The sequence below is a fragment of the Bos mutus genome, chromosome 3 (assembly GCF_027580195.1).
Source record: "Bos mutus isolate GX-2022 chromosome 3, NWIPB_WYAK_1.1, whole genome shotgun sequence".
NCBI lineage: Eukaryota > Metazoa > Chordata > Mammalia > Artiodactyla > Bovidae > Bos > Bos mutus.
Genome location: NC_091619.1, coordinates 56,852,868 through 56,871,112, shown reverse-complemented (window position 1 = coordinate 56,871,112; position 18,245 = coordinate 56,852,868). Strand labels below are relative to the sequence as shown.

At 39.8% G+C, this 18,245-nt stretch overlaps 1 protein-coding gene and 1 pseudogene across 2 annotated transcripts in view; one reads left to right on the top strand and one right to left on the bottom strand.

The window, feature by feature from the left end:
• DNAI3 (dynein axonemal intermediate chain 3) overlaps positions 1-18,245 on the top strand; it is a 105,763-nt gene that overhangs the window by 51,564 nt on the left and 35,954 nt on the right. For both annotated transcript variants that reach the window (XM_070367760.1, XM_005888445.3), the window contains exons 17-18: positions 9,018-9,148; positions 14,444-14,507. In XM_070367760.1, the coding sequence (XP_070223861.1) occupies positions 9,018-9,148; positions 14,444-14,507 (195 nt within the window). The remainder of the gene's footprint in view (positions 1-9,017; positions 9,149-14,443; positions 14,508-18,245) is intronic.
• On the bottom strand, positions 6,249-7,247 carry LOC102276520 (heterogeneous nuclear ribonucleoprotein A1-like; annotated as a pseudogene).

The following is an 18,245-nucleotide window of genomic DNA, read 5'->3' as shown; positions in this document are numbered from 1 at the left end:
GTTATTGAGCACATTCATATATTTTTGAAAGCTCATTATACTAAAAAATTTAATGAAGATCACTTAATGAGTATGTATGTGCTCAAAGAATAATTCTACAGAATGGAATGCATCTCAAGTCTAGCAAACTAAATTATGAAGTACTCAGAAACAAACCACCATTCTCAATCAGAATAGAAAAACTAGTGTTTATACAGCACCATAATAAAACTGAGTAGAGAAAGAACAATTGATTTTTAAATATATCGCAACCTGTACAGCCTTTTGGAAGTAATTGAAGGGTGTGCTTATAGGCTGTCAAAACTTAAAGGTACGGATTAATATCCCACCTGGAGAGCAACACATAATGAAAGTATACTGGAATCACTAGCAGCTGAAGTATTTTCCAAACATTTGCCTTATCAAAAGGACTTACATTTATAAATTGTTCAGTGTTAAGTAATAAGACACATAAGGCAAACATAATATAACTAATATCAAGCTTGGGCAAAATTCACCTTGAAGGTATATTTTCATAGCAACAACCCAATACCTCATGCTGAAAAGAAAAAAATGGAATCACAGAATTTTTAGAGACATTTTCAAAGCAATATTAACACACTGCATGTGTTTTATGTACTCGGGCCTCCTTCATTCCAGAGGGTGAGTACGGAGAGCTCCCTCCTGCAGCTCCTCCTCTTTGTAATCCACTATTGGTTTCCATGGATTGAATTCCAGCCATGGGTCAGGTACTGTGCTAATATTGCACTTGCTGTTATTCATTTAACAGATATTTATGAAGCATTTGTTTTATGCTAGGCCTTGGGAGTGCAATGCTGAGCAAAATAGACACTAGTAATTAGAACAGTCCTACAAGCTGGGAGTTATCATTATCAATGTAAAATTAAGAAAACCAAGACTGTAACTTGTAAAAAGTTATCGATGTCCTAATCTTATTTTTTTAACCTAATGAAAAAAGATGATCATCAGGGTATTAGTGCTTTTATCCAGTTTATAGTAAGGGTACGATTATGGCCTTTAAAGTGTGGGCTTTTTTTCCTTTTAACCATTTGATTGAGGTATAGTAAACATACAATAAAATGCACATGTTAAAATGTTCAATCTGATATATTCTGACATATTAAAAACCCGTGAAACCATCATTGTAATCAAGATAACAAGCTTATCCATCACTTCCAAAAGTTAACTCCTGTAGGGACTCTCTTTGCAATCCCTTCCTCCAGGACCTCTCCCACCTCCACTCCCAACCCACCACTGATCCACTTTATGTCACTAAGAGTTTGCATTTTCTAGAGTTTTCTGTAAATCACACAGTTATACTTTTTGGGTCTGTCTTCTTTCAGTCAGCTCATTATTTGGGGATTCATCCAAGTTGTGTATATCCGTAGTTTATTCCTTTTTATTCCAGAGAAATATTTCATTGCATGGATATACCACAGATGTGTATTCATTCCACTGTTGATGGGCATTTGCATTGTTTTCAGCTAGGACATAAATAAAGCTTCTGTGAATGTTCATATGCAAGTCTTTGTATGGACATATGCTTTCATTTGTCTTGGGTAAATATCTAGGAATGGACTGATTAGACCATATGGCAGGTGTATGTTTAACTTTTAAACAAACCACCAGTGTTGTCCAAAGTGTTTGTAACCGTTTACATTTCCCCCTGGCAGTATATGAGAGTTTCCTGTTCTCCTACATCCTCACAGTTGGTGTGACTGGTCCTTTCAATTTAATCATTCTGAAATATGGTGTGTGTGTGTGCTCTGCCACTCGGTTGTGTCCAACCCTTTGCAACCCCATGGACTGTAGCCCACTAGGCTCCTCTGCCCATGGAATTTTCCAGGCAAGAATACTAAAATATGTTATTGATATCTTATTTGCCTTTATCTAATGGCTAAAGATGTTGACCATATTTTCATGTATTTGTTTGCCACCTGTATATCTTCCCTGGTGAAGTGTCCAAAATTTTTGTCAATTTTTTAGTTGTATTGTTTGATTTCTTATTATCGAGCCTTATGAGTTCCTAATATAATCTGCATACTAGTCCTTTATCAAATACATGATTTGCAAATATTTTCTCTCAGCCTGTGATTTATACTCTAATAAATCATTGTGTTATTCTCCTAACATTTCCTTTGAAAAGCAGAAGTTTTTAACTTTAATAAAGCTAAGTTATGCTCCTTCTTGACCCAAAGCAGAGGTCTTTCTAAAGTGTGCTTTTTAAAATGCATTATGAAATATGACTACTTATTTAAAAAAATATGAATTGTAACTTTAACATTCTTCAAGTGAGTATAATTTCTATTGATCCTTCATTTCTTTACATTAGACTCTTAGCCCATCTCTTTCTGATGATTGCCTAAATATGTTACCATCTCAGGAGACAGAAACCTTTTTTTCCTTAGAGAACATCATATTTCATTTTAGTGTAGGCACAGCTAACAATAGGGAATGGGCACATAAAGCTCAACGTGGTAAGAGAATTATTTAGAAATACTGTCATCCTTTAACTTTTAGAGGATAATTTCCCCATTGTTATTATCGTCATATCTGTATCTATTCAAAACAGATATGAAATGTATTAAATTCCTACAAAGTTCCAGTGTCTGAGGATATATCTGTGCATAGACAAGTCCCTACTTTCAAGGAGCTTACATTCTGGTGGGACACACACTAAAATAAATGACAAATCCATATCTGCATCTGCTTAAGGAAGGGACTACATAAAATAAAACTTGAAACATGACCCAAATGCCATCAAACAGGAGCTTCATCAAATGAATGTTCTCTTTCCAGACAAAATCATTTTGTTGAGATTTTTTTGGTTTAGTCACTAAGTTGTGTCTGACTCATGATCCCATGAACTGTAGCCCACCAGGCTCTTCTATCCATGGGATTTTCCAGGCAAGAATACTGGAGTGGGTTGCCATTTCCTTTTCCAGGGGATCTTCCTGACCCAGGGATCAAACCCATGTCTCCTGCATTGTAGGCAGACTCTTTACCGACTGAACCATCAGGGAAGCCCAAAGTCACTCAGTCATGTTTGACTCTCAAATACCCTAGTTAGAGCTCCAACTCCTGATAGCTGACCGGCAACAGGAGGCAGAACATGGCCATAGTAATGCCTTTAGAGATAAGAGGCATGTGTTAGAAAGATCCAGGGGATCACCAAGTTAAGTCTTTCACTTGATCCCCTGGGTCTTTCTAACATATACTTCTTATGGCCCTTGGAGATTCCTTAGAAAAAGGTGTATTTGACTAAATCAGCTCAGAAAGGAGATATGGCATATGTTTTTAATTCTCATCTGAGACTATAGTTGGCCATGTCCTCTTACCTGTATTAAGTTGATATGTCAACAGTACCACAAATCAGAAAAAGACTTAACTTTCACTTGGTGATCCCCTTGGATCTTTCTAACATATGCCTCTTATCTCTAAAGGCATGACCATGTCCTGTCTCCTGTCGCCGGTCACCTTTCAGGAGTTGGAGATCTAACTATGGTATTTTGAGATCTTCCTTGCACACGCTGCCATCTATCTACCTACTCTGGCCAGATTTGGACCTGTTGACTAGAACACACTCATAGGCTTCTCTATCACATTTTGCTTGTTATGATGGGTTCACTGACTAGGAATCACAGGTTCATGCTGTTCTACCATCGTTTTCCTGAGTTCCTTCAGTTTGTGTCTGGTACTCTGTTGCCATCTAGTGGCCACAGGCCTGTCACGTTGCTGCTGCTAAGTCGCTTCAATTGTGTCCAACTCTGTGCGACCCCATAGATGGCAGCCCACCAGGCTCCTCCGTCCCTGGGATTCTCCAGGCAAGAGTACTGGAGTGGGGTGCCATTGCCTGCCAAGTTAGAGCCATAAAAGCCAGTGCTCTTCTAAATAGTAACTTTTCGATAAGGTTTTTTAATTTTTGCAATCAGTCTGAATCTCCTTTCTTAAAAAAGAATTCTTTCTATATTTCTTAAAACTTCTCTTGCTATTGTGAATGGGGATTCTTTTTTGAAATTATAATTTTGAATTTATATTAAGTATAAGACAATGCTAATTTCAAAGCAACTAACTTGGCTAAATCTTTTAGTTTATCTAGAGATTCTCTTGAATATTCTTTGAAAGCAACTCTGTGAATCCTATTCACTTTGTCCTTTCTATCCATTTCTTTCATGGTAAGTTTTTTCTAGTGTTCTTTTAACAAATAGTGGTCTTCAGAGAGATATTTTCAGGAGCCGATTTTATGAGTCCAATTGTTGTATCTCCTCTTATCAAGAAAAGCACTAAAGTCCTTCATGGTGATGATGATTCCTCATGATACCAAAAGCTTCATGGTACTAGTAGAAACCTTCTGGAAAAATATGTGCTTAGTTGCATATATTCCCTTTTCACCAAAATAACATATATACTGATTTTTCCCCCCTGTGTCTTTGGAGTAATTTTTCAGAGCTTTTTGAGGTGCTGTCTTTATATTCTTATAAGCAATAGGATGTAGATTTTGGATGCTGGGTTTAAATTCAAAAGCCACAATTTATTATTTGAACAGATCTGTCTGTGCCTTTTCCCCCCATGTGTTTGAAAGGAGAGAGATGAAACTAAGGGGAGCAAATAATAGCAGCAACTACCTCCTAGAGTGTTATGAAGATAAAATGAGCTAATACATGTAAGCTGTAAGAACTGCTTATCATCAACTCACAATCAGCATTAGCTACCATCTGTGAGACCTTGGGCAAGCTACTTAATCTCTCTGACCCTCAGTTTACTCACCCTTGAAGGAGGATTAACACTTCAACACCTTGGGAATTATTGTGAGAATGGAATGATATGGTTTAGTGCACACAGCTTAGTGCCTGGTATGTAGTCAGCACTCAGTAAATGTTAGCAACTATTAGCAGCTGCTGATGGAAAATTCATGACCTGTGTGGATGATGTTGAATTCAATACATATCCAAGTTATTCCAGGCAAGTCTGAATAAATGCAGCTGATGATAACATTTTTCTCAGGCCTCATCTTCTTTGACCATCAAATTCAATGCTATTGACTAAGCCCGTCTTCTTGGAGCTCCCACCTTGGATTCTGAGATTTTCCTGATCCCTCTTTAGTGTCCCTCCTCTGATCCTTTTCCTGGCTGCATTTTGCCCTGCTGCCCTCTCATCAGGAATTTACTTGAGCTGTGTGTTTTCCCTGTTGCACACTCTCCCTTTGATAACATAGTGTGCTCTCCCACCTGTGCTGAGGATCCTTAAGTCTTGTCTCTCACTGTCTCTTTGTACTGAGCCCACCCCACCCATACAACGTCAGTGCATCTAGAATAGAACTCATAACATGAGTCACCCCTGCCTCTGTCCTCAGGCCCCCATGCCGTCTCTCACAGAGGATAACTAAATCTGTGTCCACAATGCCTTTTCCTTTTCGCACATTTGCCTTTTCCTTTGCATTATCAGCAGTGACCCTTGGATGAGACACTTGGTTCCCCTTGTTAGACCAGGGGAGCACTCCCTCAGGAAACATTTTTTTTTGAGGGTATTAAATCTTTTATTGATTATACATGATAATGGATGATACACAAGCTTCATTCCCATCTAAAACTTTATCTGGTACCATAATTCAATTTAGATATATTGCATAGGATGTGCCAACAGTCATTAATAATAATAATAATAAAAAAAACTCCATGACTTTGCATGGGTGACCCTTTAAATGGTCACCCATTTAAACTCCAGGTCACAACACAGTAACTGTCAATTCAACTACACCAAGGTTCTGAAGACAACAGCTTCTCCACCAAAGCAGGTTGTAAATAAATTTCAAATGGAACCTGGCATCACCCTGAAGGAATTCTATCTTCACACAGTAGTTTACCAAAATGGCTTCAGAGTAGACTAACTTTACGCAGCACATTAAAAAAAAAAAAAATGACATTTAATTCAGCATCATGATCGTACTATTACATTTAGCAATCAACAGCATGGGTACAAAAACAAAATCTACATTAAACCCTTTGTTGGAATGCTTTACACTTTCCACAGAACAGAAACTAAAATAACCTGTTATACAATTAGTCACAAGTACAGTCCTCGAGTTTTTTGCCCATACACATGAGTATTGTCTAAAACATGTCTTCTTTGTAGCACCTAGGCCCTGCCACCACTGTGCTCAGCTGAGTTCACAAATCTGTTGTAAGCTGTAGCTTCCCTGTCACTTCTCTGGCTCTCTTCTCCTGCTAAGCTTTGTTTCCCAGCAGTAATTAAAACCTTCTGCCACTGCCATAGCTCCTGCTGCTGCTGGAACCACCATAGCCACCTTCATTTCATGGTTTGGCAAAGTATTGGCCTCCACCACCATAGGGGCCAGAACTTCTGCCTCCAAAGTTTCCTCCTTACATGGGTCCAAAATTTGAAGATTGATTGTTGTAATTGCCAAAATCATTGTAGCTTCCGCCACCTCCAAAATTGCTTCCGTCATTACCAAATCCGTTATAACCATCCCCACTGCCAGCATATCCGCCACCACCACGGCTGCCACCAAAGCCACCTCGACCACTGAAGTTTCCTCCACGACCAAAGTTGTCACTCCCACCCAAACCACCTCCACGACCGCCACCAAAGTTTCCAGAACCACTTCGACCTCTCTGGCTGGATGAAGCACTAGCCATCTCTTGCTTAGACAGGGCTTTTCTCACTTCACAGTTGAGGCCATTCCCAGTGTGGTATTTCTGAATGACAATCTTGTCTACGGAGTCATGGTCATCAAAGAGTACAAAAGCAAAGCCTCTCTTTGCCACTGCCTCGGTCAGTCATGATTTCAATCACTTCAGTTTTCCCATACTGTTCAAAATAATCTCTCAGGTGATGTTCTTCAGTATCTTCTTTAATGCCACCAACAAAAACCTTTTTCACAGGTAAGTGGGCACCAGGTCTTTGAGAATCTTCTCTTGAGACAGCCCTCTTGGGTTCCACAACTCTTCCATCCACCTGTGTGGCCTTCCTTTCACCTCCTCCACCGTGGCGTATGTGACAAACCCGAAGCCTCAGGGGCGCTTGGCATTTGGATCCCTCCTTACCACACAGTCTGTGAGCGTTCCCCATTGCTCAAAACGGCTCCTCAGACCCTCGTCAGTTGTTTCAAAGCTCAATCCTCTGATGAAGAGCTTCTGCAGCTGTTCAGGCTCTTTGGGAGACTGATTTAGACATGACGGCAGTGGAGGGGGGAAAGACTTCAATGATGCTTTCTCTGCAGCATCCATGGGCAGAAAGGAATAACCTAACGAACGTATCTCAGCAAACATTTTTTAAGCACATATTCCCAATGAACATGTATTTATTTACAATGTATTTATGTATGTTCTACTCTGGTAATATATTTATGTACATTATTTTAAAAAGAGAAAAACACATAAAAATGAGAGTGAAGAATTTGAAATAAATATTTTAATTTTATGTATTAAATAGATATGAAATGCCTTTTTTGCTCTTGCTAAATGCATTGTGAATAATATCTTTTAGAAAGAACAGTGTGGTTGAATGTGTCTAGTTATTTCTTGAAGTGTTGATGACACTGTGTAATACAGATAGTTAAAGATCCCATGTTTGGCTTACTTTGGTATTTGTTTTTAATGTCTTACCCAGTATGAAAAGGGATTGCGCAAAGTGTATAGATCCCAAACAAAGGAAGTGTTGGTTGACTATGCTTACTAAATCATGATGATTATCTTTTACTTTTGTCTGAGATTATGGCAAAGTGTTTTTGAAATGCAAAATGTATTTTTAGTATAGTTGAAGTTTTCTTCTCCTATTTAGTTTTCATTTATACTTTTGTTGGTTCTTCCATGGTTAATATAACCCAGAGGATATATTAAAGGTTTGTGTGATGAGTAAAGTATTGTGAGCTTAACATTTCTTTATGATCTTTCCTAGGAATATAATATCATGTTAAAAAAAAATAAGTGATTTGGAAAAATGCCCAAGATATATCTTTAAGAGAATAGAAAAGAAGGATGTAAAGCTAGAAAACCCACTTAAAAAATAAACTGTCTATATATAATCACCAAAAAGTAATAGAGGAAAATAGACCAATATTTTAATAGTGATACCTCTGGGAAATGTGATAATGAATGATTTTTGCTCTTTTATTCGTGCTTTTCTCTCTTTTTAAAAGCTTCAATTAACATTTATTAAGATCTCAAAAAATAGCATTTACTAATTTTAGATTAATTAAGATTAATCAGATGCTTTTTTTTTTCAGATGCTTTTAAAAAGATAAAAGTTACAGATGACATTTGAATTTCACCCCCTAGTTTAGCTGTGCTCATACTGTTTACACGGAGAACTATGATACAGTATAATCATTGAAGTTCTCAAACAATAAACCTGAAATAATCAGCCAGCATTAAATAACGTTCAACATGCTGTATTTATGACAAACACAAATAACACGTTAGATGGATTTAGTTTTTAGCAGTTAAAAAATTTACACGTGAAAGGCTAACCTTGAATTATTTTTAAAAATTGCTATATGATGCCAACTGTATAAAAATAATGTGAATTGCTCATTAGAGATTGTCAAGGGTGTTAATTCAAGAGAAATATCAATGATATCTCTTATTGAGAAAATCCAAGGGTGTTATATAACCTAGAGGATGTATTTTGTGTCCAGTATACTGTCAATAATTCTGAGATAATATAGATATTGTAGAAGTGACTTTCAGACTGTGCCATGGAAACTTTTAGAGCCCCTGAAAAGTGGGCAGAGGAGTCTTCCCTTTCCAGTGTGTGGAAAACCAGAGCAGTGTGGCTTTGATCAGGTTCAAAGGCAAGGGATTCCATATAAACTGTGGCTTGAAAAATGCATTCTACTGCTAAATTAGAAGTCTAAAAATTCTTGGACTTATGCCCACCACACTGGGGAGGAAGTAGGGTGGATATGTGTGAGAAAGGACAGAGAATATAAACTAATCATATTTTAGAAGATCTTTCAATGTAAATATGTGCTTCTTCTATCCAAATATCTCTAAAAGAAAAAATATTAGCCCAGAGCAAAGCAGTGAAGGCAGGAGAAATGAACCCATACCAGAATCTGGAGAATGCATTGAGCAATATTCTCAAGCCAATAGATGACTTCTGCACCAAGTTCTTTGTGGGAACAGAGGTGAGTTGGAATTACCTGCTTCTAAAATTAGCATTTAAATTACATTTAAATATATGATTATGACCTCTATAGTATGTTTGTCTTATGAGGGCTTACAATACATTTTTTAGTCTTCTATCTTTTGGCTTACAATATTTATCCTGTTTTCATATTTTTATATGCTTGTTTACACTTAAAAAATTTAACCTCAATGTCTCATAGGTTCATATTTGAATAGTCTATCAAGTTCTTAGATGTCTTTAAATTCATAAATGTGAACAGTCTATAAAATTAGATATGACTTTCTACTAATAAAAGACTATAAAAGTAAGTATGACTCTTTTTACTAATAAATTATCAACTTGCAAATATTTATCAAACACCTATACCATATGGAAAAACTATGCTAAGTGTTTCAGATTTACTAAGAAAATATATTGTTTTGTTAGGCCAGTACAATCTAATAGGAGAGTGAAAAACTCACTCAATTCAAAAGGTAAATAGCAATTGGATATAGTAACAATAATGACAAACTATGCATAAACATGAAATTTATCATCTTAACCATTTTTTTGTATACCATTCAGTGGTACTAAGTATATTCATATCGTTGGGTAACTCTTACCACCATCCGTCTTGAGAACTATTTCATTATCCCAAATTAAAGTTTTGTCCCAGTTAAAGCAGTAACTCTGCATTCCCTACTGACTCCAGCTCCTGCGACCACAATTTTACTTACTTTCTCAATGAATTTGACTGTTTTAGTAGTCAAATGCAAGTGGAATCATATAATATTTGTCTCTGTGCACACCAAAGTTTTATAAGCCAAGGATGACAGCTTCAGAAAGAAAATCTTTAAGATGATTTATGGACGGAGGTTACTGACATTGTACAGGAGACAGGGATCAAGACCATCCCCAAGAAAAAGAAATGCAAAAAAGCAAAATGGCTGTCTGAGGAGGCCTTACAAATAGCTGTGAAAAGAGGAGAAGTGAAAAGCAAAGGAGGAAAGGAAAGATATACCCATTTGAATGTAGAGTTCCAAAGAACAGCAAGGAGAGATAAGAAAGCCTTCATCAGCGATCAATGTAAAGAAATAGAGGAAAACAATAGACTAGGAAAGACTAGAGATCTTTTCAAGAAAATTATAGATACCAAGGGAACATTTCATGCAAAGATGGGCACAATAAAAGACAGAAATGGTATGGACCTAACAGAAACAGAAGATATTAAGAAGAGGTGGCAAGAATACACAGAAGAACTGTGCAAGAAAGATCTTCACAACCAAGATAATCATGATGGTGTGATCACTCACCTAGAGCCAGACATCCTGGAATGTGAAGTCAAATGGGCCTTAGGAAGCATCACTACAAACAAAGCTAGTGGAGGTGATGGAATTCCAGTTGAGCTATTTCAAATCCTAAAAGATGATTCTGTGAAAGTGCTGCACTCAATATGCCAGCAAATTTGGATAACTCAGCAGTGGCCACAGTACTGGAAAAGGTCAGTTTTCATTCCAATCCCAAAGAAAGGCAATGCCAAAGAATGCTCAAACTACTGCACAATTGCACTCATCTCACATGCTAGTAAAGGAATGCTCAAAATTCTCCAAGCCAGGCTTCAGCAATACGTGAACCATGAACTTCCAGATGTTCAAGCTGGTTTTAGAAAAGGCAGAGGAACCAGAGATCAAATTGCCAACATTTGCTGGATCATGGAAAAAGCAAGAGAGTTCCAGAAAAACATCTATTTCTGCTTTATTGACTATGCCAAAGCCTTTGACTGTGTGGATCACAATAAACTGTGGAAAATTCTTCAAGAGATGGGAATACCAGACCACCTAACCTGCATCTTGAGAAACCTATATGCAGGTCAGGAAGCAACAGTTAGAACTGGACATGGAACAACAGACTGGTTCCAAATAGGAAAAGGAGTACATCAAGGCTGTATTTGTCACCCTGCTTATTTAACTTCTATGCAGAGTACATCATGAGAAATGCTGGGCTGGAGGAAGCACAAGCTGAAATCAGGATTGCCGGGAGAAATATCAATAACCTCAGATATGCAGATGACACCACCCTCATGAGAGAAAGTGAAGAAGAACTAAAGGGCCTCTTGATGAAAGTGAAAGAGGAGAGTGAAAAAGTTGGCTTAAAGCTCAACATTCAGAAAACTAAGATCATGGCATCTGGTCCCATCACTTCATGGCAAATAGATGGGGAAACAATGGAAACAGTGACAGACTTTATCTTTTTGGGCTCCAAAATCACTGCAGATGGTGATTGCAGCCATGAAATTAAATTACTCCTTGGAAGGAAAGTTATGACCAATCTAGACAAGTATATTAAAAAGCAGAGACATTACTTTGTCAACAAAGGTCCGTCTAGTCAAGGTTATGGTTTTTCCAGTGGTCATATATGGATGTGAGAGTTGGACTATAAAGAAAGCTGAGCTCAGAAAAATTGATGCTTTGAACTGTGGTGTTGGAGAAGACTCTTGAGAGTCCCTTGCACTGCAAGGAGATCCAACCAGTCCATCTTAAAGGAAATCAGTCCTGGTTGCTCATTGGAAGTACTGATGTTGAAGCTGAACCTCCAATATTTTGGCCACCTGATGTGAAGAGCTGACTCATTTGAAAAGACCCTGATGTTGGGAAAGATTGAAGGCAGCACGAGAAGGGGATGACAGAGGATGAGATGGTTAGATGGCATCACCGACTCAATGGACATGAGTTTGGGTAAACTCTGGGAGTTGGTAATGGACAGGGAGGCCTGGTGTGCTGTGGTTCATGGGGTCGCAAAGAGCTGGACACGACTGAGTGACTGAACTGAACTAACTGAAAGCCTGACACCCTTGGCTTTAACTCCTCTTCAGTGACTTCTTCATGATACATGAAAAATTCAAACTCCTTACACCAAGGCCTGTAAGTTTCTGCATAACTTGCCTCCTTTCTCTCTCTCTACCTCATCTGTACCAATCTCCTCACTCTTTCTGCTCTGATTTTTTTCTCTCTCATTTTTTGTACCAAAGTCTTTCCTGCCTTTCAGATCCCTGCACTCCTTGGAATGAATGACATTCATCATTCAGCAGTTATTTACTGATCATTTAATATATGCTGGGCACTGTTCTTTGCCCAGGGAATATAGCAGTGAACAGAACAGCTAGAATTCCCTGCCCTCTAGGGCCTGACATTCCAGTGGGGCACTCTTCTACCAGCCCTTGCTGCGGCTGACTGATCCTTCTACTTTGGACAGGTAATATAAGGGAGTTTAAGGGGGGCAGAGGGCTGAATCAGGAGGGAGTGGAACCCTGGAAGCAGAGGCCAGGTTGACGGTGATCTCAGGTGGGCCCACCCAGGGGTGAAGAGGGCCTGAGCAGTGGGGACAAGAATGTCACATCGGTGTAGGGGGAGTGGAAGTGTCAGAACTAAGTAACCAGATGGATGTGAAGGTTTCCAGCCAGGTAGCTGGCGCTATAATGGATGTGTGTGTGTGTGTGTGTGCTAAGTCACTTCAGTCATGTCCAACTCCTTGTGACCCTGTGGACTGTAGCCCACCAGGTTCCTCTGTCCATGGGATTCTCCAGGCAAGAATACTGGACTGGGTTGCCATGCCCTCCTCCAGAGGATGCCCACTGCCCCTGCCCACCAGGGATCCAACTCATGTCTGCCCGTGTCTCCTGATTTGCAGGTGGATTCTTCACCCACTGAACCACCTGGGAAGCCCAATATAATGGGCTCTTAACAAATATTTATTAACTGGGTACAAATTATTCCTTTGACTCAGTTCAGTGTCAAAGTTCCTCATTTCAGCTATGAGAGCCAGGAGATACTAACTCTCTTAGAGGACTTTAGTAAAGGCTGAGGTCACACACATAAAGCTCCTGACAACTCCAGCAAGCACTGTCAGTTCAGTTCAGTCACTCAGTCGTGTCCGACTCTTTGTGACCCCATGGACTGCAGCACGCCAGGCCTCCCTGTCCATCACCAACTCCCAGAATTTACTCAAACTCATGTCCATTGAGTTGGTGATGCCATCCAACCATCTCATCCTCTGTCATCCCCTTCTCCTCCTGCCTTCAATCTTTCCCAGCATCAGGGTCTTTTCTAATGAGTCAGTTCTTCGTATCAGGTGGCCAAAGTATTGGAGTTTCAGCTTCAGCATCAGTCCTTCCAACGAATATTCAGGATTGATTTCCTTTAGGATGGACTGGTTGGATCTCTTTGTTGTCCAAGGGACTCTCCAGAGTCTTCTCCAACACCACAGTTTATGGTGTTGGAGTAAACCCCATAGCCCCAAGGGTGATGTGTACAGTAGACATATCCCAGGTGCCTGTTCCCTTAGACTGTGCACCAAGAGGGGAGGGAAGACTTGTCCTCAGACTCTGAATTTCCAGCACCAAACACAGTCCTTGTCTGTCAAGTGAGTTGACATGGATGAGTGAAAGAGTGGCCTTGGTTGCTTGAGATTGTCCTACACTTTGTATAAATCAAGTGTTTTTGCATCTCCCCTCCCTCCCCTATAATCCCAATCCATCCCCTTTTCTGAGTCCTCTTAACTCATTTTTTGATACACCCTTCTCTGTGTTTTCCTTTTATTATCTGGTGGAAAAAAAATGAGATTAGGAGATTATGTCTGGGTTTTATATCTATAGGATGGTGGCATGAGACTAAATTTTTTCTCTAAACCTCTCCCCATCTCTGTCATTCACTGGTTCTCTCTGTCTTTCTCCTCTGAGTGGTAATTTCTGCCTACACCAGGTTCCTTTGTCTTCTCTTCTCCTTAAAATGGCCATAAATAGAACTGGAATATATATTAATTGTTATGTTGTTTGGTTGGAACTTTATTTCCTGTTCTCAGCATTCAAAGATGATGAGTACTATATGATGAATACATATTTCCTCCTTCTCTCTTATTGCATGATTTTTTGTAACATGCTGAGAACACATCACTGAATAAATCAGATGAGATCCCTCCCCTTCTGGAGCTTTACATCCATTGGGACAATTTTCTGTTAACAACAGACTCTGGAAACCCAGCAGCTGGACTTTCTGTAGCTAGATTATTTCATAATTGCCTGAGTTCTTCCAATCACTGTGTGTAGATAAAAACTCAACAAATTCATTTGCTTGTTTAATATAAAATCAAGTAATCATTTTTGAACCTTCCCCCATCACCCTCACTGCACCCAACTGTCATTTGATTAAATCAACTTGTTGCTTTGTGTTTGGGTTGCAATCAGTCTTAGCACATGAATGTGAGGTTTTCTGTCTCTTAAGTTGTCAGTGTACTCATCAGAAACCTGTCATGTTTTTAGGAAGGTGAAGTGATATACACAGATTGGAAAATGGAAAGAGACCCTGAAACTGGCCGATTTATGGGTGAGGTTTTTTTCCTTCTTTATTGTTTCTATATGTTTCCTATGATTTTTCAATAATTCAATTCATTTATTTTTAATTGAAAGATAATTGGTCAACAATATTGTGTTGGTTTCTGCCAAACACCAACATGAATCAGGCATAGGTATACCTATGTCCCTTCCCTCTTGAACCTCCCTCCCACCTCCCTCCCCATCCCACGCCTCTAGGTTGTTAAAGAGTCACACAGCAAATTCTCATTGGCTACCTATTTTACATATGGTAATGTACATGTTTCCATGTTATTCTCTCCAAACACCCCACCCTCTTCTTCCTCCCCCTCACCATGTCTGTTCTCTATGTCTGTGTCTCCTTTGCTGCCCTGCAAATAGGTTGATCAGTACTGTCTTTCTAGATTCCATATATATGCATTAATATACAGTATTTGTTTCTGACAACTTCACTCTGTATAATATGTTCTAGGTTCATCCTATGAGTAAGTTTTGATGATTGCTCCATTATTAATAAGCTGTTTCTTTTTTCCAAAGCACCGAGGAGCCCTGGCCTGCCTTATGGGAGGGAAGGCATGTGAGGTTCTGACCCTACACTTGCTATTGAAGTGAGGGCTTCAGATAAGCCGCACCATTGTCACCTAGGAGCTTGTTAGAAAAACAGGATGCTACCCCAGGCCTACTGAATCTAAATACAGATTTTGATAAAATTCTCCAGGTGATTTGTTTTCACACCAAAATTTGAGGAGCACTAATCTGTTGGTGCTTAAATTATGGAGACGCTTGGACAATTCAATTTTAAAACAACAATGCTGTTTCAATACTTCAACAACCCAGTAGCTCAGCAGTGTGAAAAACCTGAGTCAAGGTGAAATTATAAGCTAAATTCACCAAGATCTTGAAGACCTCAGCACTGTAAGGGAGAAGTAACTCTAGGGGCTGGGACTGGTGGTGTCCACGTGTTCCCCTGATCCTAGGCCCGGACTCTGGGCAGCTGAACAGAGGTATGAGGGTCACACCCAGGTATGAACAAGAATCAGAGTCAATGATTCAGGCTTCCCTGCTGGCTCAAGAATCCACCTGCCAAATGCAGGAAACGCAAGAGACTGGTTCAGTCCCTGGGTTGGGAAGATCTCCTGGAGAAGGAAATGGCAACCCGCTCCAGTATTCTTGCCTGGGAAATCCCATGGACCGAGGAGCATGGCAGGCTACAGTCCATGGAGTCACAAGGGTTGGGCATGGCTTAGCGACTAAACCACCACCACCAATAAGCAAAGTTCCCCGTCAAAGCTCAGAGCCTTGGGACACACTACAATTACAACCACTTGCTTTAATGCTTTGGATTTTATCATGGCATGAACATATATCTGACCTGCTCAGAGTGTGGAATAACCATGAGATAAGGAAGAGGCAGCTCCTGGAACCACTTGAACCCTGTGGAGCAGTGAGAAGAAGGAATGAGGCTTGGTTTGCAGAAGGGTATCTAGTCAGTCCTGTGGGTGGTTGGAGCAGATGGACCTATGTGCGAGTGATTGAGGTCCAAAGGTCAGAGCCACTGCCTGCAGGGGACAGCTGTTGGGGCTCAGATCTCCACCTTAATCTTCACTTCTGAGTCTGGCTCTGCAGGCTAGTGTCTGCCTTAGACCTGCGAAATCGGCTTCGTCAGCATTGCCTCCAGGGTGGTCATTTTCATCTGGAAACAAAGGCATTCCTACCTTTCTTACACAAGTCTCCTGCCTAGAGACCTAAATATGTGTTATTAATAAGAGTGGGGCATTGAGAGAGGATTGTATATGACTTAAAAAAGAGTCAAGTACATGTAGAACCGAGACTGATTTCCCATTTTCCAGTCATTTTCAATTCCATGATTTAAGGTTGAACTCAACATTATATACTGAGCATAATATAACATAGTGAATTACATTTAACTACTTTTATGCTGATTTATGTTTCTATTTATTTAATAATCCATGAATGTTAGTAGTGCATGTGCTGCAGGCCAGGCACATTAGTACATGATAACGGTCTCCTCCACACCCCTGGGATACAAGCTGAGGCAATGACTCAGTTTGTGACACCATGACTTGGTTGTGCACAGATGGACATGGGTTCCTCCTGGTCTCAGATTTTCTTGGAGGCTTACCCTAAACTGCTTTTAAGGTAGCCCATGGCAAACAGGTTGAGCTATTTATTTTAAATGAATTGTATTCCATCTACAGAGACAGTGACAATAAACTTAAAAACCAAAAGCTTTATGTTTATACCTCTTTGATGTTTGTTCTTACTTCCATTCATTCATCAAATCATTGCTGAGAATCTACTATGTGCCAGGCACTAGGGATACAAAGATAAACAAGATAATTTCTCCCCTAAAGGAGAACACTGATTTATTGGAAGTCAGCCACATAACAAATGATGACGTTGCACTGTCCTTGGTGCTGTGGCTGGCAGCAAACACTAAGTGACATGGAATCCCACAAGGGGACCAACTCTCTACAGGGAGTTTGGGGGAGAACAGATAGATGTGTATGTATGGCTGGATCCCTTTGCTGTTCACTAAAACTGTTGCAACCTTGTTAATTGGCTATGCATGCTCAGTCGCTTCAGTCATGTCCAACTCTTGTGACCCCTTGGACCACAGCCCACCAGGCTCCTCTGACCATGGAATTTTCCTGCCAAGAATACTAGAGTAGATTGCCATTTCCTCCTACAGGGGGGGTTTCCCGAATCACCTGCATCTCCTGCATTGCAAGCAGATTCTTTACTGCTGAGCCACTGGGGAAGCCCTAATTGGCTATACCAGAATACAAAATAAAAAGTTAAAAAAAAAAAGAAAAGGCCCCACCATAGAGAGATACAGTTGAGCTGGGTCTTAAAGGGTAGATCTCAAATTTCCAGATGGAGAAAGACATTCCAGGTAGAAAGAGGAACAAATACAAAAACACAGAAGCTCAAAAGAGCAGTGAACAAGTAGGAAACAGGGAGACCTCCTGGCCAAAGCATAGCAGTAGAGAGGACTACAGCAGCAGGAAAGGCTCCAGGAAGGACACTCGGGTCTAGATGGCAAAGAGCCTTGAGTGCCTCACTAAGCCATGGACCTCATCCTAGTACCATTGATATGATCAGAAAATCACTCTGTCAGGAGAGCAAGGTTTGGATTAATTTATTGGTGGGTCTTACGATGGAAGCAGGATGACCAGTTGCAATAGCATAGATGAGGAATGGAGAGGACTGATGTGCAGGCAGGGTGATGAGGATGGACAGAGATTCAAGAGGGAGAGATTTAGAGATAAACATGCCAGGGCTTTGTGGCCAGTGGGATATGAGTGGAAAAGTAAAAGAGAAATTGCTTTTAATTTCTTGGCATTTAGTTCATTCCAAAAAAAAAAAAAAAAGAGAGAGAGAAAGAGAAATAGCTCTAACCACCTACTTAAAGGGCATTTTAAAATCATCTTCTTACTTTAATACTTTAAAAATTACCAATCAAGGATTTTGTAACATGGAAAGTCAAAGGACACTTATTCCCATTGGATAATGGTGAAGTTCAGGGACTGTCAATGTGTAGAGGTGCTGAACTGTAAATTGTACGGCTTATTTACATTCTGTGAACTGGCAGTGTTTTCCTTGGGAGTTACCAGCCCAATGGCATTCATAAACAGCATGGACATTTCCTGAGTAAAGATGAGGCAATTACTAGGACCCGTTTTCTCTCGATCTGCCCCAAGTTCAAATGTGCAAGGCAAGAAGGAGA